At 39.0% G+C, this 23,371-nt stretch overlaps 1 protein-coding gene across 1 annotated transcript; it reads right to left on the reverse strand.

Moving 5' to 3' along the window:
* Nucleotides 1–1,127: 1,127 nt before the first annotated feature.
* Nucleotides 1,128–2,766, reverse strand: LOC129763145 (uncharacterized). Its single transcript, XM_055761943.1, has 2 exons — nucleotides 2,133–2,766; nucleotides 1,128–2,074 (listed from the first exon to the last, which is right to left on the reverse strand). Exons 1-2 carry the CDS (start codon nucleotides 2,695–2,697, stop codon nucleotides 1,755–1,757), a joined length of 885 nt encoding a protein of 294 aa, XP_055617918.1. The 5' UTR covers nucleotides 2,698–2,766; the 3' UTR covers nucleotides 1,128–1,754.
* Nucleotides 2,767–23,371: the final 20,605 nt, after the last annotated feature.

The following is a 23,371-nucleotide window of genomic DNA, read 5'->3' on the forward strand; positions in this document are numbered from 1 at the left end:
ATTTTGGTGTATTATTAATTTTTTCAACGAATTTGATTTTGTATTTCTACAGTAGTTTGAGGGTGGTAGCAGAGTAGCGAGTGGATGCAAGGTCTGGTCAAGGTCGACAGTTTCTTTGCATTTTCAGGATCGTATCCAACGCCCGGCATCACTCCTTCGCTTGTTCCTGTTGTTCCGCGGTCCGATTTCTGTTTGTTGTAGCTTCTGATGTTGTGCCCCCGTTCGATATTTTATACGGTTTTTTTTAGCAATTTTCCGTACAGAATAAGATTCATCGTAAAGCAAAAGCTTCTCACATTTCTTCTCGGTTTATGAATAAGAAGCACCTCTTCTGGTTCTGGATCTTGACAAATGTTCAATAGTACGGTGCTCTTCGAACTTCTTAACAATCTGGTACACTGCAGACTCAGACTTTTTAACAACTATTGCCGAATTTCTACAGGATAGTCCCTCGGAACAGTACTTTGAGTTAAAAGTTAAAGTTTTATCGGTACCATGGAATGGGGTGAAAATGATCACTTGTAACAGTGATTTTGTAATATCTGTCGATATAGAAGTAATTAGGCCAGTAATTGATTTTTAAAACAAGTACTGTACTTTGGTCCAAGCGTCAGCCATTGTTTCACCTGTAATAAACATCTCTATTTTAAATACTATTTAATTATTTTCCTACACAACAGATTCTGTTTTTGGGGTGAAACCGATCACTCGAAAGTCAAGACAACAATATTGAAAAACTATGGACTTTCTAAAATTGCGGTATACCCTACCTAGGTTACAAATGTTTGATTCAGCACATGTTCTCGACGTTTTTGCAAGTTTCAAAGTATTCACACAAAGAATCATTTGAGAGGAAGATTTAGGGCTCAATTTTGGGTACAGAGTGCTTGGTTTGATTTTATTTCATTTAGGTGTAATGAATTGAAAACTAAATTCGAATTTGCTATATTAAGTTTTGGGGAAACTCAACGTTTTATTCAAAAAATCAGTAATAATCAAATAACAGTCAAAATCATAATCAAATAACAATCAGTTCAGTGTATAAAAATTAACGCAAACTTTTAGATTTCGTCTGAAGACCACGACGACTGATGGGTTTCTTTGACTTTCTTGTCAACACCTTCCCATCCTTATCAGTATTTGCAAGAAATTTATTTACATCTCCTCTCTCTTCTTCGGGTTCGACCTTCACAGTTTGGTGCTGTTTTGAAGTTCGTACGAGCTTCTCCTTCCTTTGGCCACAACGTACTGCGAAGCTGTTGGGATCCATATTTTCGTTGTCTCCTGTATGCGGCAAATTTCCGGGTTCTTTCTTGTACTTCACAACTCGCTGTCGTTTTGGAGATGAAGATACTGCTGGGCCTGTCTCTGGACGCTTGCGTTTGGCTTTCTTCACAGGTCCTGAATTCTTCTCTGGAACAGGGTTTTGTACAGCGTTTTCTTCAACGTTAAAACTTGCGAAATGTTCTTCTCCAATACTCTCTCCAGGCTCAATCTTAACAATCCTTTTGCGTTTTGGAGCTTGCGATTTATCAACATGGGAAAACCGCTCCGCCTTGAACAGGTTTATCAACTGTTCCGAAAACGAGTTTTCTTGCCTTTCATTTCCCGGAGTTAGCGGTTCGTTTCCCCAAGGCAGTTTCTTCAGGACTGCATTACGATTGCGACAGATAAATACCTTGATTTGAAGCCGGAGGTGACATTTTGTGAGCGAGATTTGGGTGCAGCAGGATTCTTTCGGGTCTTGCGAATGCTCAATAGTGCTTCCTTAAGTAGATGCGGAAAAATATGCTTGGGAACCGATCCTTTATTCTGCTTCTTCCGAGTGTCCTCCAGGCTTGCTTGAGTGGTCTGAAATATGCCACGTCGAGAGGCTGGCAAATGTGCGTAGCATTAGGCGGGGGAAAGGCAAACCGAATATTGTTTTCCAAGCAGCTCTTCATCACTTTATACGACAGGTATGACGCCACGTTATCCCCGATGATCACTTTGGGCAAGTTGTTGTCCAAATTTTGGAAATATGGCAACGTCATCGAAAAAAACCAGTCTTCAAAGATAGTCTTATCGAACCAACCTGAAAATGTAAAGAAAAGCTAAAGATCTATAGATTTATAAATAACATTTTCCCTTACCGGACTTGGAACGGTTGTATCGGGTTCCTTTTGGCCCTCCATCGGCCCATGTATCGTAGAGGTGAACGGTGGCATATACAACGTAAGGTGGGAGGACGAAACCGTCAGCGGCACCAGCAAACATGACCGAATAGGAGGTTTTCGAAGGGTCCAGTATGTTATCGGCATGGTTTTGACCTTTTCGGATGACCACCTCTTTGGAGTCGTAGCACCAATCCTTACCGGGCGAGCTCGGCGAGCTTTTGGCGATGTCGTGGATCTCCATGTAATCACGCACTAGCAACTGGATGTCGTCCTTAGTTAAAGGAAAGACCCATTCTCCGGCAATGGTCTCTGTAAGATCCTTTTCAACGGCTTCACTAAGCATAGTCTGGCCACCGTTCTTCGATGTGTGCAATCCATTTTTCTTGCTGAAGATAGTTCCGTAGGTAACTCCAAACTTTTTCGACGCTTGACGTATGGAAAGTTGTTCGGTTCTCACAGCATCGGCAGCTTTTTCCACATTTTCCGGCGCATAGTTGCGGTACGTCCTTTTTCCGGGGGTTTTGATGTACTTCCGCGGCATTTTTGCCGAAATAATTACACAAATTTAGAACACTTCGCAGTCCACGCACAAAATCACATCGTTACAGAACGAAATCAAAACAAACACAAATTTACAACATTCAAGAGCGATACGTAGTACAGTCAGATCTCTGTTAGAACGGTATATGTGTTCCATGATGTAATAAACGAAATGGTGAACGCACAACGAAGATTTGAGCATCAATGTGTTGATATATATTGTACGTGTGCATATGTACAACTTAAGTTTTTTATGTGCTCATTTTTCCAACAGGAAGTTTTCCGATGTTGAAATGAAGATTCCAAGTTCCGTGTATAGCAAAGTTTGACTGTAGCTCTCTTGGCGCGTAGTTTGTTTCCAGCGGTTGATGTTGTCCTTATTCTCGTTTGAAAAGGTGTTTTTAAAAAAAGTTATTTTCTCTAAGTTCTACTCCAAATTTTCATACTTAAAACCGGTCAATGTGTGGACAAATGTATGTAGAATAATGACAATAACACTTCAATTTCCTTCAACATTCTTGTACGCGTTGCCAGAGGAAGTTTCTCAGGTAATTGAATGCTTCGAAAATTTGATGATTCAGAAATTTGTATAAATAAGTTAATTAACAAAAAACGTCAAGCTAAGTGAGCTTGAGCTTGAGCTTGGGTAGACTGTACAATTCGTAGTTGCTCTCCGTGATTGACCTGAACCAACCAAATTGCACGAAGAACACACAGAATGACGCTTGGGACTAGCAAATCATTCTCGTTGTGCAATTTTCGATGATTCGAGCTTTAAATGGTCAATAACGACGCCGGCCACGTCCTTACAGTCACCAGGGGAAGGGAAGGAATGTTAGTATGATATTCGCCGCCCGAAGGCCAGAAGGGTCGCCTCTATAGCGTGGTTCCCTTGCGTTTATCATTGAGGGGGGATAATTGTCAGTGGGAAAGGGTAAGAATCAGGATTCACTGAGGTAAGTGATATGATAATGTAAACCCGAACTATCGACCACTCGACCAAACAAAAATCAGAAAATCTCATGCATCACCTTCAGGTATCCTGAGAAGAAAAACCTGTAAAATTGATCAGACTGACTATACATTTTACTATTTAGCGCAAATCAAATCGCGAAGGCCGAAAAGACACGAAACTTTTTCACTAAACTAAACAAAATAATTATTACTTTCCAGATCGTTTCCTCACAATTTGTTCAAAAAAAGTGTTTAACCTAATTTAATTCACAAAGTGTTCGACAACACTAAAAACTAGCACACCTGTGATGAATTTTGAACCACTTTAGTTACTGCCAGTAGCTGTAATATTTCCTCTCTCATCTTCTCACTCACACTCACTCATATGTGCTTCTGAAACTTCTGCGTATATTGAGTACGTTCACTATTAGCATTGCTGTTATGAAACACTACGAGCGATCATATATAAAAATAATTTGAATCCATGCAATCATGTAATTTAGACACTTCATTTTACACTCAACCTCCTGAGCCTATTTTTCGGTAGAATAGGAGTAACAGCTTTTTCAACACAATCGAAGGGAGCTGAATATCAACTAACACCACACTCCAAAATACACCGAATAGAGTAGAAAACCGATACCACTTCTAGAGCTAACTTTGCATTTTGTAGTTGAGTTCACAAATTTTTCCCTGTGTCCCACTTATATCGCAATCGTACGCGCATTTATCACTTCTTTATGCCTTGTAAATAAAATCCCTTATCCAAATTCCGGTGTCCGAATTGAAAGTCCGTAACAGATTTTTCATTAACAAATACACTCAATACAATTCACAAATTTAAAATCGAGCGCGGTGATAACATTGTGTGGTGATAAAGGATGTGTCACATCAAATTGTATCACGGAAAAAACGCTGTAGAAATTCGCCCAGTAGACCGATCCTTTTGAAAATTTTAGACAGTAAAATAAAAACTATTAAACAACTTTTGGCATTTTCTTTTTATTCATACTTCGAGCCCAAGCCCGTATGCTCGCACCTTCCTCTTTACCCCGTCCATAAGGTTCTGTACAACGTCAAGTTGTAGTTTTTTTTTAACAGAAATCCATTTTCTCTTGAAGTCCGCCTCCGATTTGACAACTTTTGGGTTCTTCCGGAGGGCCTGCTTCATAATCGCCCAATATTTCTCTATTGGGCGAAGCTCCGGCGCGTTGGGCGGGTTCATTTCCTTTGGCCCGAAGGTGACCCCGTTGGCTTCGTACCACTCTAGAACGTCCTTTGAATAGTGGCACGAAGCGAGATCCGGCCAGAAGATGGTCGGGCCCTCGTGCTGCTTCAATAGTGGTAGTAAGCGCTTCTGTAGGCACTCCTTAAGGTAAACCTGCCCGTTTACCGTGCCGGTCATCACGAAGGGGGCGCTCCACTTTCCGCAAGAGCAGATCGCTTGCCACACCATGTACTTTTTGGTAAACTTGGATAGTTCCTGCTTGCGAATCTCCTCCGGAACGCTGAATTTGTCCTCTGCGGAGAAGAACAACAGGCCCGGCAGCTGACGAAAGTCCGCTTTGACGTAGGTTTCGTCGTCCATTACCAGGCAATGCGGCTTCGTCAGCATTTCGGTGTACAGCTTCCGGGCTCGCGTCTTCCCCACCATGTTTTGCCTTTCGTCGCGGTTAGTAGCCTTCTGAACCTTGTATGTACGCAGGCCCTCCCGCTGCTTGGTCCGCTGGACGAATGAACTTGACAAATTCAGCTTATTGGCGACATCCCGGACCGAACTTCTCGGATCACGTCTAAACTGCTTAACTACGCGCTTGTGATCTTTTTCACTGACGGAGCATCCATTTTTGCCGTTCTTCACCTTCCGGTCGATGGTTAGGTTCTCGAAGTATCGTTTTAGTACTCTGACCGATCCTTTTGAAAATTTTAGACAGTAAAATAAAAACTATTAAACAACTTTTGGCATTTTCTTTTTATTCATACTTCGAGCCCAAGCCCGTATGCTCGCACCTTCCTCTTTAACCCGTCCATAAGGTTCTGTACAACGTCAGGTTGTAGTTTTTTTTGTAACAGAAATCCATTTTCTCTTGAAGTCTGCCTCCGATTTGACAACTTTTGGGTTCTTCCGGAGGGCCTGCTTCATAATCGCCCAATATTTCCTTATTGGGCGAAGCTCTGGCGCGTTGGGCGGGTTCATTTCCTTTGGCACGAAGTTGACCCCGTTGGCTTCGTACCACTCCAACACGTCCTTTGAATAGTGGCACGAAGCGAGATCCGGCCAGAAGATGGTCGGGCCCTCGTGCTGCTTCAATAGTGGTAGTAAGCGCTTCTGTAGGCACTCCTTAAGGTAAACCTGCCCGTTTACCGTGCCGGTCATCACGAAGGGGGCGCTCCACTTTCCGCAAGAGCAGATCGCTTGCCACACCATGTACTTTTTGGTAAACTTGGATAGTTTCTGCTTGCGAATCTCCTCCGGAACGCTGAATTTGTCCTCTGCGGAGAAGAACAACAGGCCCGGCAGCTGACGAAAGTCCGCTTTGACGTAGGTTTCGTCGTCCATTACCAGGCAATGCGGCTTCGTCAGCATTTCGGTGTACAGCTTCCGGGCTCGCGTCTTCCCCACCATGTTTTGCCTTTCGTCGCGGTTAGTAGCCTTCTGAACCTTGTATGTAGGCAGGCCCTCCCGCTGCTTGGTCCGCTGGACGAATGAACTTGACAAATTCAGCTTATTGGCGACATCCCGGACCGAACTTCTCGGATCACGTCTAAACTGCTTAACGACGCGCTTGTGATCTTTTTCACTGACGGAGCATCCATTTTTGCCGTTCTTCACCTTCCGGTCGATGGTTAGGTTCTCGAAGTATCGTTTTAGTACTCTGCTGACCGTGGATTGGACGATTCCCAGCATCTTACCGATGTCCCGATGTGACAACTCCGGATTCTCGAAATGAGTGCGCAGGATTAATTCACGACGCTCTTTTTCGTTCGACGACATTTTTCCAAATTTACGAAAAATTGACAGTGAAGCATGGCCAACGTGATCTATACACTCATATCTGATTATAAGCGAAAGCTGAAGATATAATTCCTAAAAATTAAATTTCTACAGCGTTTTTTCCGTGATGCAAGTTCATTCGTCCAGCGGACCAAGCAGCGGGAGGGCCTGCGTACATACAAGGTTCAGAAGGCTCCTAACCGCGACGAAAGGCAAAACATGGTGGGGAAGACGCGAGCCCGGAAGCTGTACACCGAAATGCTGACGAAGCCGCATTGCCTGGTAATGGACGACGAAACCTACGTCAAAGCGGACTTTCGTCAGCTGCCGGGCCTGTTGTTCTTCTCCGCAGAGGACAAATTCAGCGTTCCGGAGGAGATTCGCAAGCAGAAACTATCCAAGTTTGCCAAAAAGTACATGGTGTGGCAAGCGATCTGCTCTTGCGTAAAGCGGAGCGCCCCCTTCGTGATGACCGGCACGGTAAACGGGCAGGTTTACCTTAAGGAGTGCCTACAGAAGCGCTTACTACCACTATTGAAGCAGCACGAGGGCCCGACCATCTTCTGGCCGGATCTCGCTTCGTGCCACTATTCAAAGGACGTTCTAGAGTGGTACGAAGCCAACGGGGTCACCTTCGTGCCAAAGGAAATGAACCCGCCCAACGCGCCGGAGCTTCGCCCAATAGAGAAATATTGGGCGATTATGAAGCAGGCCCTCCGGAAGAACCCAAAAGTTGTCAAATCGGAGGCGGACTTCAAGAGAAAATGGATTTCTGTTAAAAAAAACTACAACCTGACGTTGTACAGAACCTTATGGACGGGGTAAAGAGGAAGGTGCGAGCATACGGGCTTGGGCTCGAAGTATGAATAAAAAGAAAATGCCAAAAGTTGTTTAGTAGTTTTTATTTTACTGTCTAAAATTTTCAAAAGGGTCGGTCTACTGGGCGAATTTCTACAGCGTTTTTTCCGTGATGCAATTTGATGTGACACACCCTTTATTCAGAGTCAAGGAATAATCAATCATCTCTTTCCCGGGAGTTAGCAGGTTCAATACATCCTCACGATCATGAAGGATGTTACTTGGATGAAAAACTCTAAACAAGGGATTAAGAAAAGGGAACGGAACATTTTGAGTATGCAAGGGAATCGTTAGCTGATGTGCTGATGTGTGATAACCTAGCGATCGATGGATATCCAACCAAAACAGAATATATTGACTCCGTGAACTCCCAAATCGATGAAGCGGAATTAGTACTACATTAAGCCGAGTGGTTTGCTCGTCACGTGAGGAGTAGTTACTTTGTTACTTTTGCGTAATCAAACATAAATTTATTCCAGCCCATGTTCCTCTAAGCTAAACGCCAGATGGTTTGAAAGCACCAATCTCAGCAGACGTGGGCATTAATTTTCGAAATTCTATGAACTTGTCGAAAGTTCTTCCGAAGTCACTACTTGCATTCAAGGAACTTCCTTATGAACATTTTATTCCGACCTGCGCAGATGTCTGATTTTTTACGTTGGTATTTTCATTGCATAAAAACAGGAAGTGGGTTATATCTATGGTATAACCGCAAGGGTGACGTAGGACTATCGTTGATTTAGAGATCATTTCTTTGAAGTTGAATCTGAATTCATTCTGAATGAATGAATATTTGGGGGACTTCGAAAACGAGAGCGTTACGTTGGAGGCACAAGGTTTTATGCATCCAATAGTGGATACGGAAATATCCTACTGATGGGGAAGAATAATCTTCAGAAGCTATCCTGTTAATTGCGGTTGATTGAAAAATCACAAAACCAAATGTATTTGGTCACAGTGTTACATGGATAGAAAACATTAAAGTAAACTTTTTCACATGAATGTAATTTTAAATTCCCAGAGGAACTGGCAGATTATTTTCAGTAACGATTAGATATTTCCACATTTTCCTCGATACTGGAAGCCCACCAGTGGTTAATACTAACTCGATAACCATCTTTTAATAGCACTTGATTGAAAAATATTTGGTCACAGTGTTACATGGATAGAAAACATTCAAATAAACTCTTTCACATGAATGTATTTTTAAATTCCCAGAGGAACTGGCAGATTATTTTCCGGATCTTTCTCGATGCTGAATGGCATCCAAACGGAAAGAATTCCGCGCGTATATATGTGTGTGTGTGTGTGTAGCGGCTGCTTCGAGATCTTCCCGGGGAACCGTTTGTGGCATCACTCTCCTCCTGATTGGATTTGGCCTAAGGTGCACAAACAGGCTCTTGGTGACACCGTTCATCCGCTTTCATGATAAACGAAGAGCTTCACCACAACAGCGACAACATGCTCCAATCGCTGTTCAATTTGAACTGAGTGGATTTCCGAGCGGCGCTCGCTTATATACCGATTGGTGATTTCAATAGCCTGTTTTGAAGGCAATTTTAAGACTATTGAAACAAGTTTTTGGATCAGAAAGTAACAAGTATAGAACGCGTAGACATTTTATCTTTCGAATGAAGTGTTTATCATACCATTTCGTTCAGTTGTTTAGGAGCTATTAACGCTCAAAATCTCGGTCTCCGGCGTAACGCTTTCGTTTTCGAAACTTTGATTTTACACCCCGGTATATAAATGAAAGACGTAGTCCTACGTCAAAAAAGCTATAGTATTATGAAAATTTTTCAGACGACTTTGACTTTGTGTGCAGCTTTTTTTAGCTTAGGGTTTGTCTTGCGTTAATTGTTGTCCAAACCCGCATTTTCAGCGTTACGTTATTTATGTATCACGCCTTATGTAATCGAGAAGATGAAAATCTAGACGAAATTCAATCCGGCATTGTCACAGCTGAAAATTCTAAGAGCCTTAATCAAATGAACGAACGGATATAAAAAAGAATGGGTACTTCCTAAAATACTCCTAGGATGTGTGAACCTTTGTTTCATGGTAGGAAAGCATTTGAGACAAACCTCATTCCTTTCAATGTTGGTTATTCAACAATGCCAACATGAGACGAGACCGTCTTTTTTTTTGCTTCAAATCCGTCACTCCCAGTTAAGACAACCATGTGACATAATGTGATATGTCAAGGTTTCCTCCTAACTGAAACGTGATCGCACTTCCCTCCATCTACCATTTACGAACCAATCGAGCACAAAACTAATCAAGATTTGGCCACATCCTGTGACGAGCGCCCCCTCCTCGTTGCTTTATCTCAGATGACCTCGCACCGAACATGCTGCATGGATACATGGATACATGGACACTCAGCTCTTTCGAATGAAATTTACCATTTATGTGCACGCGGGGCCATGTCTTTGGCACGGTACCGTCGCCTGGGGGCCACCACCCAGTCGCGTTGAAAGGTTTGCTGATTCCGATTCTGTTCTCCTCTGGACCGCCGCCTGGAGGTGCCCGCGGGCTCTCGGGGATTTACCACCGTTGTTCGGCACCACATTAATGACATGGAACATTATTATCGGTGCAGGAGATCGAAACAATCGCATCGCATCAACGTCTCTCTAATGAATTTTTATGAAAGTGCGCACGCACGCTGTGAGCAAACAAATTATCACCATTAAAAATCACGTCTCAATCGCGAAGTGTCGCGGCTGATATCTACACAACATCTACAGCCCTGGAAACACACATTCACACACATTGTGGGCCCCTCGCGAGGGTCGGGAGATCGTGAGTGAGTGCAGGGGTGTCATTTTGGTCACGTGAATCATAAAACTGAATCGCCGTCGCCGCCACCGCCACGGCGTGACTTCGCGGTGGAACCAATGCTCCATTCATGATTTGTTGGATGAAAGAGCAAAAAAATATATAAATATCGCTGCACTTATGCTCTGGTTCGAATTTATTATTATAGACGCCGCCGCCGCCGCGCGTAGGCTTGATTAACTTGGACACGAGGATCGCGGAACGCTCGGCCGCATACCGACTGTGGCCAAGAAGTTCGGTGTTGAGAGTTTTGGAACAAAAAAAAATATGTGTTAATATGTATCGACTGGTAGATAAGCTTCGTGTTTCTCAAGCAAAACGCGCACACGCAAAGGTGTTTGGGAAACGTATTTACAGCCAATGTTAATAATTGGAGGGTAAACGAGTTTTTTCTCTTATCAGATAGGGCTATTAAGGATTGATTATTGCCCATGAAGAAATTTTGTTGTGGTCTGTTTTGATTATATTTATTGAAATATAAAAGGGATATTCAAAGTGTTTGTAGCTTTGTGTGCAAACATAGTTCAGAAGTACAAATTTAGAAACGAAACAATATCAGATCACACATATGTCGTATTGCACTGAGTGAAAAAATTGCCCACGAAACATTGTATGTGATATGTATTTTGGTGTTTCTTCTACATTTTAATCGGATCCATCATTACTTTGAATTTGGGCTTTCTCCTCGAAATGTATCGACATCTCCCTCAAATGCTTTTTCATCGTTGTATCATATCGTATGTTGTTTTTTCTGTCGCTATACGCAATAACCGATGAAACTTTAAAAATTTCACCAACTTGCAACATCATGACGCTTGTGTTTTGAGATTCACTAGAGATAATGTTATCGTCAATTAGCAAAAAAAAACTAGCTGCGGATGAGTATTATGAGTTATCATTTGCAGCGTGAGCCGGAGTGAAACAATAAAAGCAGCTGCCACAGAAAAATTTTATCTCATCAAGATAATGCACAAATTTACACATCCATTATCGTGGCTGCCTCTCTAAATTCGGATTGCTTCCACACTCGTCCTATTTGTCCGATTGAACCCTCCCTTTTGGACATGATAAAACATGAATCAGCAACTAAGACATCACCAGCAATGGGAAAAGTATGCGATTCACATATAACGTCACAGAAAAGAACGTCAACGTTACGTTCACGTATAATCAACGCCGCCATCAATTCACACTGGCAGTCTCTGCTTGCAGCCAGAGATGCCAAGTTTGAAGACATGTCTTCATTTTGAAGACATTTCACTAATTGTAAAGACATTTGATTTTGTGAAGACATTTTGAAGCATGTGAAGACATTCCAGTATGGCGTATAGGTGGATTTTTGAAAGTTATTGTTTTCATGAAATTCCAACCCTTGGCCGAAAATGTCGTCAAAACAAGTAAGGCTTCTGTCTTAGTGTCGTTCACTTTTTTTTATCAGTGTAACTTTTGTCCTTAGTAATCAATGGAGACATTTGTCTCGGTGGCATTCGCTCGCTTTTCCACAATTCGAAAGTTTTTCGGTTACACATTTCAACAATTAGCCAAAACTTCAAACCTGAAATAAACAAATTGAGTTATTTATAAAGTTTGTTTGAGTGTCATCCATTTTTATGGGAATTTGAATCTTCATACAGTCCACCCTGATGGAACACTTATCACAGTTCCGTTTTTGTAGAATAATTGAAGCGATGTTCACTCGGATATTTACAATGGTTTGTGAATGCGCAATATATTCTTTGTTCACATTTATTGAAATAAACTGCAAAACCTTAAGGTAAGTTAAATGAAAACTGTATATAACAATTTCAACCAGAATAAACCTTGAATAATCTATTAAACATTGCTAAACATTGAGTTATGAATTTTAGTTTCCTTCAATATGATTGTGAAGACATTTGAAGATCTCATCTTTGCGTACCATGTGAAGACATCCAAGAATCACCTGACATCCATTCTTGCAGCCTCATCGAACATCGGTGCCGCCGCTTACAATAGTTGTGAATCCGTGACAGCCGGGTGCTATGATCATTAGGACAAACCTCAAGCAGAACTGTCAGTGAGGAACTCAATTCAGGGGAAAACAAAGGCAAAATGTCAGTGGGGAACTCGATATGTTGGCTTCTGTCAGTTCGATAGGGGTTCAATTTGGACGCAACCTACGTGATTCGCGATGACAGTTGTTGACGTCTAGTGACGACATTTGATTTTGGAACCCAAACTATTTTCTATCAGATTAAAGGGCGAACACGAAATTATTGCGACACATTCAACAGGGCATATCTTTTTTACCATTGGGTAAAAATCAACCAAATTTTGCACACTTTCTCATTGATGTGTAATGTCTACATGATGTCAAACTCGAAGTCGTATTTCTCGATTCAACGAAAATGGAGGTGAACCAACGCGAGTCGAGAGAACAAATTCTTTCCAAACACCTGGAATTTCCTGACCTGTCGCACCGGCAGTTGGGAAAAATGTTGAACATTCACCATTCAACCGTCTCCAGGGTGTTGAAGCGGTTCCAGGAGCGGTTGACGTTGGACCACGGCAAAGGAGCTGGAAGAAAACCGGGACCGGAGAACAAAAAGACGGAGGGAAAGGTGAAGCGGATGATTAAAGCAAATCCCAACGTCTCAAGGCGTGATTTGGCTAAAAAGATCGGCATGTCGCAGAGCTACGTCCAGAATGCAAAGAAGAGAGCTGGACTACATACATACAAGGTACAGAACTTCCCAAACCGCGATGAGCGGCAACAATCGACGGCTAAAACTCGGGCACGGAAGCTCTACTAAAAGATGCTGACAAAATATGGCTGCTGTGAGATGGACGACGAAACGTATATAAAAGCCGATTTTAAGCAAATTCCGGGGTTGGAGTTATTCACCGGCAAGAGCAAGTTCGATGCTCTTCGAAAATGTAGAAGTTCGCCTCCAAATATCTCGTTTGGCAGGCCATCTGCTCTTGCGGACTGAGGAGTGAGCCTGTCGTGATAAAGCGCACAGTAAATGGCGAGATCTACAAATCTGAGCGCCTCGAGAAGCGCCTTTTGCCGTTCTTGCAGCAGCACGACGAAGCTCCGCTATTTTGGCCAGATTTGGCATCATGCCACTATTTTAAAAGTGTCCTGGAGTGGTATGAGGCCAATTCTGTCCATTTTGTTCCAAAGGACATGAACCCGCCAAACTGTCCGGAGCTGCGCCCTGGGAAAAACAGCAATACAGTACTGGGCAATAATGAAGCGGGAACTTCGAAAGAGCAAGAAGACAGTCAAAGACGAGAAAGACATGTTAAGAAAATGGAAAAAAAACTGAGAAACTGGTACCGGATGACACCGCAAAGACTTTGATGGAGGGTATTAAGCGAAAATGCGTTCAATTTAACACTCAAGGCTCCATCGATTAACTTTTATTTTGATTTTTGAAGTAAATATATGTATAAAACTACCCTAAAATTTTGGTTTGATCTAAACATTATAAGAAAATTGGCATGACATTTTCGGTGTCGCAATAATTTCGTGTTCGCCCTTTAGAAGGTCCGAAGGTAGATTCAAATACAGTAGAACCCCGATTGAGTTTCAAATCAACTAAACATTTTAATTCCTGTGGGAACAGCAAAAATTATGGTAGCTGATGTAAAATAAGCTCGAGTATCTACATCTGTACCAACTGTAAATATATGGAGAGCTCATACAATAAATCCTAAAAGTCCAATAGCTAATATAGCATAAATTACTCCTAAAGTTCCAAATGTTTCCTTCTTAGGTGTTTTAGGTGTTTAAATTACGGTCAGTAAGAAGTATAGTAATGGCCCCAGCTAATACTGGTAGAGATAAAAGAAGAAGAACAGCTGTAATAATTACTGATCATACAAATAAAGGTATTCAATCAAAAGAAATTCTTTCAGGTCGTATATTAATAATGGTTGTAATGAAATTAACAGCACCTAAAATTGAAGAAACAACAGCTAAATGAAGAGAAAAAATGGTTAAATCAACTGATGGTCCATTATGAGCAATATTAGATGAAAAAAAAGGGGGGGGGGGGTGCGTTGAACTGTTCATCCGGTTCCTGAACCATTTTCAACTATTCTACTTGAAAGTGGTAAAGCAATAGAGGGAGGGCAAAATCAAAATCTTATATTATTTATTCGTGGAATGCTATATCAGGGGGTCCTAATATTAAAGGGACTAATCAATTTCCAAATCCTCCGAATATAATAGGTAATACTATAAAAAAAATATTACAAATGCATGAGCAGTTACAATTACATTATAAATTTGACCAATAAATATTTCTGGTTGTCTTAATTCAAGACGAATTAAAATACTTACTTATGTTCCAATTATTCCTGCTCATGCTCCAAAAATAAAATATAAAGTTCCTATATCCTATTTCTATCTGTCTGTCTGTCTGTCTGTCTGTCTGTCTGTCTGATTCTTATCGACTCGGAAACTACTGAACCGATTGACATGAAAATTGGTATCTAGAGGTTTTTGGGGCCGAGGATGGTTTTCATGATAGTTTGAGAGCCCTCCCCCTCTCTAAGGCGGTCTCTCATACAGATGAAACACAAAGCACAAACACAATACAGATGAAACATCAAGCAAACCAAACCAAATTTGGCATATGGAGGTTTCAGGATGCAATAAATGTTTCTATGGTGGCTCGACACTCCTACTCCCTCTTTTAGGGTGGGCTGTGACACAAATGAAAAACATATTTCTGCATACATAACTTGAAAACTAATCGAGCAAATGGAGCCAAAATTGGCATGTGAACATTTTAGGGGGCACGAAACGTTTCTATGGTGAATAGACACTTCTCCTCCCCTCTCTAAGGGGAGAAGAGGGGAGGGGTCTGTCTTTATTCTTCATATTTTCTGTATCAAACATTTCTTCCATGCAACGGAGAAACATGTTATTTGCAAGTGGTTGAAAAATCTTGAACGAGAATTGTGTCTGAAAATAATCTGATATTATAATAATGAATTTTGGTAGAAGCACTAGGAATTTTTTAGTAAAAGGTAAATTCAACGAGGTCGATTAGAAGATCAATCAATGAACAGTTCTGCGATTGGACTCATGAACATGCGCTTAGTAAGAAAACGTAAATGTTTGAGGGTATTGATAACAAAAAACTAATTTTGGGTCAGCTAGTTTATTTATAAGAATATATTCTTTTTAATCAAACTTTATAGACAATAATGATATTAGATTGCAATTCTATTGAAAAAATGAATGATTATTAAAGTTTAAGAATTAATAGTTTTTACAAGTATTTTTAGCTTTGAAAACTAATTGTTTTATTCACTTAAACTCTTTATAGAATTAAATAAAATGAGAATATTATTTACAATCCTATAATAGAGATAAAATTTATGAATAAAATTAGTAGAGATTAGTAAGATTAGTAGAGTGGATTTTTATTGCAATTTTGTATTCTACACGATACTCGTAAATAATAAAATAAGGTAATTGAATTAATACAAATTGCTATAATTATTAAAAAATAGTGATTTATTTTTACTTATTTTTCGATAATTATTCATTTAGAGAAGAAACCTAAAAATGGGGATAGTCCTCCTGAGTATAATAAATTCATGAAAATTATAAATTTGATTAAAATAGTATAATTTAAAATTATTGAAAATTAAAACAATAGCTGTTGAAAGGAAAGAGTATAGAAAAAATATAATAATCATAAATATTCGTTGTATACTATTGCTAATGGTATGCATCCTATTCATCCTTGAAGAGAATGCTATTAATTTTCGTAGAGAAGTTTGATTTAATCCGCCTAATATTACAATAATTATAGAAAATAAAATGAAAATTAATTATAATTTAGATTATAGGCAATTATTATTAAAGGGGCAATGTTTTATCATGTTATTAAAATTAAATTATTAATTCAATTTAATCCTGCTATTACTTCAGGGAATCAAAAATGGAAGGGCAATTCCTTTTTTTAAAGCTGAAGTTGAATAAATTATTAAATGAATAATATTATTTTTCATAATTAAGTTAAAATTGAATACTAATAATAATAAAATTGAAAATAATAAAATGGAAGAAGCGTAGAATTGAACTAGAAAATATTTGAAATTTCTTTCGAATATTAATATTTTTTTTTATTTTCATCTATTAGGGGGATAAATGAAAGTAAATTAATTTCTAATCCTATTCAAACTCCTAATCAAGAGTTTGAAGAAACTGTTAATAAAGTTACAAAAATTAATGGTATTATAAAAATATTATTTGAATTTTTTTTTTAATATAAATTACTTTCCCATTTCAAATATGTTTTCACTATAATAAAGTAACATGTAACATTTTTGGTAAAGGCTCAATGAAAATATTTTCCGCGTCGGTTTTCATACCGTCAGGTGGAGAGTGTATTTTCGTTGCGTTGTCGTTGCCTAGGTAGACAATGCAGGTGTTGGTAAAAATATATAATCCTAAAAATTGACAATAAGTACACCAATTTCGACACATGACCAGTTTGAAACGGGTATTTCAATAGGGACGCTACAAAAGTAGATCGATAGAGACAACAAACGACGCCATATGTTTTCTCGCTCTCTTGACATTTCTCTTCGGTAAGGTTTGCCATTTCATAATGGAAAGATATACGATCCAACAAAGAGTCGAGTGTTATAAAACGAAACGGTTTTTCTCGTGACCATAAGCACTAAGCTGTCGGCATGGAGACCTCCTTCAGTCAAATGATCCGTCAATGATCATTCATCACCATTGAATGAAATCAAAATTTGAGCCATTTCAATTTTATCGTGTCGCTTTTCAGAATGTATTGAAAAAATGACCTCTGACCATTGAGGGATCTTTTCGTTGATCATGCCGAAAGCTTGGGAATGCTGGTCTTGAGAAAGACCATTTGGATTTAAAAAACTTGGAAAAATGAAACACTTGGAATATTTCTAAACACTACTGGATTTGTGTAACGATGCTGCGCGTTCAATTTTTGGCATGAATGTATGATATATGTGGTTATGCTGTACGTCGAGATATGCTGCTGTTTGTTGTTGTGTCATGTACCACACATGCACCTATAGCAGGGCTATATTTTTAACGTGGGACTACGTTTAACCGGAGTATATGGGGGGTAAAATGAGAACATAAACACAGAATATGCAAGAAAAAATGAAAGATTCCGAACGCTTATAACTCGAACATTTGTTACTGTATCGGAAAGATGTTTGCATCAATTGATAGGGAATATTTCTAAGCATCTATCGCAATTAATAAAATGTTATTTTTCATTAGATAAACCATTGAATAACTGTAAAATATTAAGCGTTATCTAAACGCCCTAACTACGGTTTTGATTGGCCCGATTTACGGTTTCCCCAACACAGCCACCATAACCAAGCAGCCTTGGAGAAATCGACATTGCAAATACATGAAATTCGGGGGTATTTTTGTTTCGACTGAAATTTGTTTCCCTAACACAGACATCAGATCCATGGAGCGTGGGGAAATTAGTATTGCAAATTAATGCAAGTCGAAGGGATTTTTTTGTTCCGACCGAAATGTGTTTCCCCAACACAGAGATCAGAACCAAGGTGTCTGGGGAAATTGGCATTGCAAATTTATGCAGGTCGGGGGTGTTTTTGTTCCGACTGAAATGTATTTCCCTAACACAGCTTTCAAATCCAAGGAGCGTGGGGAAATCGGTTTTGCAAATAAATGCAAACTGCGAGTACTTTTGTACTCGCTTGCCTTTGTGCAGACTAGAATATGTTTCCTTAACACAGTCTCCTAAACTTAGGAACCAGGGAAAATCTAGCAGACATAAGAGGCGAATGAACTGAAAAGTTTAAAACTTCTCTAATTCATCATCAGTCAACAGTCAGTCAGCAGACATTAGAGGCGATTGAACTTTCAAGTTTGAAGACTCTATAATATAAAAAAGTATAAGTTGAAGTTGTTGATTCATGCAAGCAGGGGGTACTTTCCTCACCCGCATGTTTTTTTTTTTTGCACTTCGAAATGTGTTTTACTAACACAGATTACAGAAATGGGTGCGAACACAGTGCTTTGGCTCGGTTATTCAAGATTGCATTGAAGGATATGCCTTCATATCTTCTGCTCACTGATTTTCTGGTACTAAATGCCTGTTCATCAAATTGAGTTCATTAAATCAAGCAAATTCGCGGTTCGAGAAGTACGTACACTTGAGAGATGCAAACTTCAGAGGGAAATGTAAAATAGAATAATCGTTTGCTAATTCTTCCGTTTACATATTTTGTCCTAGGCATCATACGAAACGTGAAAGGACTGTCATTGACTTTACTCGTAACGAAGAACATAATCTATCACAATGCATGAATTGATCTTACATGGCATTTATTCAATCTCTTTACTCATAAAGAAAATATATTAAATTCGATTGAATTCGGAAATTGTTTCATTCAATCGAAAATTTAATCAATACAAACAAATGATTGCTAAGCTATGCTAGTCCCACGTCAACTTTGCGGTTATATCATAGCTATAACCCATCCATTTTTTTCAAAAATTTTTACAAAATTTTGTTTTTGAAGAAAATGCTTTGTTTATCATCTAAATTTATGTTATCGCCTTCAACACAGGACTTTTCTGGGGCAATACACTTTTTCAATGAAGAATCCAGTCATCGAAACACTATCTATAGTTGAGGGGCTCAGAAAGAAAGGGGTGTGAGTGATTTAATTGATTTCTCTTCATCAACTTTTTCTTTAGTTAATAACTCAACTGTAAAAACGTTTCAAGTTTGCTATAGAATCCGATAGATGAGATTCTAACTTCCTATTACGACCCAGTCGTGACCACAAGCGTTTCGGAACTCTTTTGAGAAAACTCGTTTTCATGTTGGAGAATGCTTTAAGCTAGAAATTTCATTTTTATCGTTTTATCGTGAGTAAACTCACAGTTATAGTCCTCTTTATGTATTTCGCTATCTGTGTCGGACTGTTGTGCAACGTTTGATAACTAAATCTGTTTCAGTGTAAATACATGTTAATTTCATGTTTGGTGTAATTCAATGTTGTGTGTATTTACAATTAATTTAATTCGTTAATTTGTATGATGTGCAAATCTTCTGTTAAACTTCCATGTTTGTGCTTAACTGTTCTATCGATCTTTCTATTGTTTTGTGATTGTTTACTTCTCTATTTGTCTCTATTGGTCTATTTCTACTGCATATGTGCATGTCACAATTGTAAACTGCCCTTCGAAAGTTTACTCATCGGCAACTAAACGGTTGACAGGGTGGTCAGGCTGTTCGGTTTCCCCAACAATCCCCAACCCGTATTGCTGGACATCTCTTCCAGCTGTATCATCATTCAACACCTCAGCCAGCCCAGTAACCGGTCTCTGTAGCACACCGTTTACCGTCTGAACATCTGCACTCCGAATTCTGCCATAGACCTTTACAACCCGGCTTCGTACCCAACGAAATGCTGAGTCAATGGCTTCAACTTTAAAAGCCCTTCGTCCGATTTATGGTCGTCATAATAGTTCTGCCAGATCAACGATTAAGCGTCTAGTGGAAAAATTTGAATCCACATCAGTCTTCTGGCTGAAATGGACCAGTCGGTTGGCCGCCTCGATCGTGCGATTTGACGCCGTTAGACTATTTCCTGTGGGGCTACGTCAAGTCTATGGTCTATGCCAACAAGCCAGCGACGATTGATGTATTTCGTACGAATATCGAACGTAAAATTGCAGCAGTATCGACTGATTTATGATTGAAAGCCGTCGAAAATTGGGTTCAACGTCTGGACTTCTGCAAGCGTGCCCGTGGTGGCCATGCAAAAGAAATCGAGTTCCATACATGATGGCATCAAATGTATTTTCACATGAATAAAGGATTTGATTGATATTCAAAACCGTTTTTGTTTTTAGCATTAGCATTAGCATTGAGAAGTTGCACAATAGGTGGTACGAATTCAGAACTGGTAAGTCAAAAACTAGCCCTCATCCGTTGCTGATGATTGGTAATATCTCTTAGATGAAGGTATGCTTTCTCCAACAGTTAAGAATTGTCCTGGCTACGTCCTTGCAACTGCAAAGGAAAGGGGAAAAACGTTCATTCGACATTTACTTAAGAGAGATGCAGAGAACTCTGCGACCTCTCATAAATGTCTCGGGAATTGAGAAATGTGTTAGTAGAGAAGGTGTGCCATAGGATACACTCAGCCGGTGTTACTTGAGCAAGTTACTATTACTATTACTATTACTATTACTATTACTATTACTATTACTATTACTATTACTATTACTATTACTATTACTATTACTATTACTATTACTATTACTATTACTATTACTATTACTATTACTATTACTATTACTATTACTATTACTATTACTATTACTATTACTATTACTATTACTATTACTATTACTATTACTATTACTATTACTATTACTATTACTATTACTATTACTATTACTATTACTATTACTATTACTATTATCATTACTATTACTATTACTATTACTATTACTATTACTATTACTATTACTATTACTATTACTATTACTATTACTATTACTATTACTATTACTATTACTATTACTATTACTATTACTATTACTATTACTATTACTATTACTATTACTATTACTATTACTATTACTATTACTATTACTATTACTATTACTATTACTATTACTATTACTATTACTATTACCATTACTAGAAGAATGAATTTATATTATTTGCTTAGAACTTCGCTTTCCAGGATCGACCCAACTTTCCTTGGGTGAAAATAAACACAGCAAAACAGACAGCTCAAACCAAACGACCCGTTCTCGAGCGGGAAAACACCTTGTTTTCAATAATGAAAATTGAAATAGATCGTTTCATATATCAAGTCATTTTTAACACAACTGCTACCATACACAATTTACACTTACACTTCGGCTAAATTTTTCACAATACACGATCGGTCATTAATATGAAATTTCACGAAGTAACCAACATTAAAGTTCCAAATTTAAATTTTATTTGCTAGAATTAATCGTATCACTCACCTCGCTTGCAATATAAAAATGTCCCCGACTTGCATATATTCGCGATGCCAATTTCCCCCGGGCACATTGATTTAGATGTCTCTGTTAGGGAACACATTTCGGTAGGAACAAAAGTTCCCCCTACTTTCATGTATTTGCAATGCCGATTTCAGCTTCGTGTTAATCTCTGTTAGGGACCCGTCGAATGTGACGTCAATTTCGACCAATCAGAAGTGGGTATTCCCGTTAGGATAAGGATTGAGATTTTTCAATTGTTCGAGAGTTAGTTTCATGACGTATATTATTTTCTTCAATATAAAAAATTGTTATGGAGTGCCGAAATCGATTAACGCAAAAATTTCGTCAATCCATCATGAATTGAACGAGCAATAAGCGTTTGAAATTGGACAATTTCCACGATGTGCTCGATTTTCGATTTTCAATTTGTACCCCAATATGTTCCCGAAAGACGTAATCCTACTTCAAAAATTTTTGTAGCGCTCTTATTGAAAAACCCGATACAGAATCAAAACCGAAAGGGTAATTTTTCTTCCGATGAGAGATGTCCCTGTAGTAAAAGTTTTTACTGGGATGGAGCATTCCATGAAGCAAATAAAAGTTGAATGGTTTGGTTGGTTGAACTTGTTATTGGTTTGACAAGAAACATACTGTCTTGGTTCACAAAACCTCCAAAGAGAAAGGAGAAAATTGAATTTTCTTTCCCGATATTTTTGTTCATTACACATATACACAAAAAAGTAAAAATATTGAAGTATGAGATTATAAAACGAGAAACTAGTTTCTAAAAGATTTCGAAAATTAAGAAATATTTATGAATAGTGCAGTATGCTTCTTCATTTTTTGTAGTTGTTGAGTGTATTGCCAGCGATAAATATTTTTCACATGCAAACGCTTTGCAATTCGCAAAGGCTGTTTGAACAAAATCAAATGGCAACGGTAATATATACTGTTGCATAAAAATAACATTTCCAGAAAAAAAATATGTCAGATTATATGCTCTAGATTAGGATTGGGCGATCCCGGATCGATTCTCAAACAATCGATCTTTTCCATTCCGATTTCCGATTTTTTGGATCGATCTTTTGTACTCGAGAAAATCGAGAAAATCGATTTTCTGCTTTCGATCTTTTCGATCTTTTTGTAGATTTGTTTTTCAGTGTTCATCGATTTTTTATCTCACCAAAGGCCAGCTAACATTTCTTTTAAACATAATGTCAGCATTTGGATCGCTTCTTCTACGATTTACTTCAGTACAAATGCTGACAGAGACAGAACTAATGGAAGCTACATAGGGGATGAACTGTAACAGGCTGCGCGTAGGATCAATGAACCTGATGTTGACATTAATTACTGGCGAAAGGTTGTTTTTTAGATCTGGCGCCAAAATCGAGAATCGTATGGCACGATTGGCTTTTATGGGATCATTGTTAGCTAAGTTCTGGGCTGTTGTTCAATTTCTAATGATACTTTTTCGATTAATTCATCAAATAAAACAACTACCTGACGGCGCAAGATGAATTCCCTGTAGCTGTGGCCTTCATGCTGTGGAACAAGAGGAAATGCTTTTGATATTTGAATAGAAATATGAAATTTGTATTCCCTGTTTAAAGAAACGACAGTATTCATATAGGATAAGCATATAAATCGAAACAAGCTTCTAATTTTTCAAAAATCGATTCAGCAAAGATCGATTCTTTGGTACTGATTTAATCAGTGGATCGATCCCTACGCTGTTTGGAAAATCGATTCAATAAGATCGATCTTTTTATAAAGATCGCCCAATCCTACTCTAGATTCTACCAGCAGATCGTTCAAATTCTATGCATATTTCCATACCTCGAGAAGCGGCGCCGCACTGCAAACATTTCGTTTCCAATTAGCATATCTGTCAACGGCGATAACCCGGACCAAACAGTCGCCTAGCGTACGGATTCTGTCCAACCTTTGTGCTCACGCAAAGGTTAAACGCGAACATTGCTGCGCCAGGCC

The sequence above is a fragment of the Toxorhynchites rutilus genome, chromosome 1 (genome assembly GCF_029784135.1).
Source record: "Toxorhynchites rutilus septentrionalis strain SRP chromosome 1, ASM2978413v1, whole genome shotgun sequence".
NCBI lineage: Eukaryota > Metazoa > Arthropoda > Insecta > Diptera > Culicidae > Toxorhynchites > Toxorhynchites rutilus.

What these genes read in the sequence shown, in the direction of transcription:
- LOC129763145 (XM_055761943.1), bottom strand. Translation starts at nt 2,697, where the DNA reads ATGCCGCGGAAGTACATCAAAACCCCCGGAAAAAGGACGTACCGCAAC. An exon ending in ATACAACCGTTCCAAGTCCG is followed by an intron (nt 2,075 to 2,132) that starts GTAAGGGAAAAT and finishes TTACATTTTCAG; the next exon opens with GTTGGTTCGATAAGACTATC.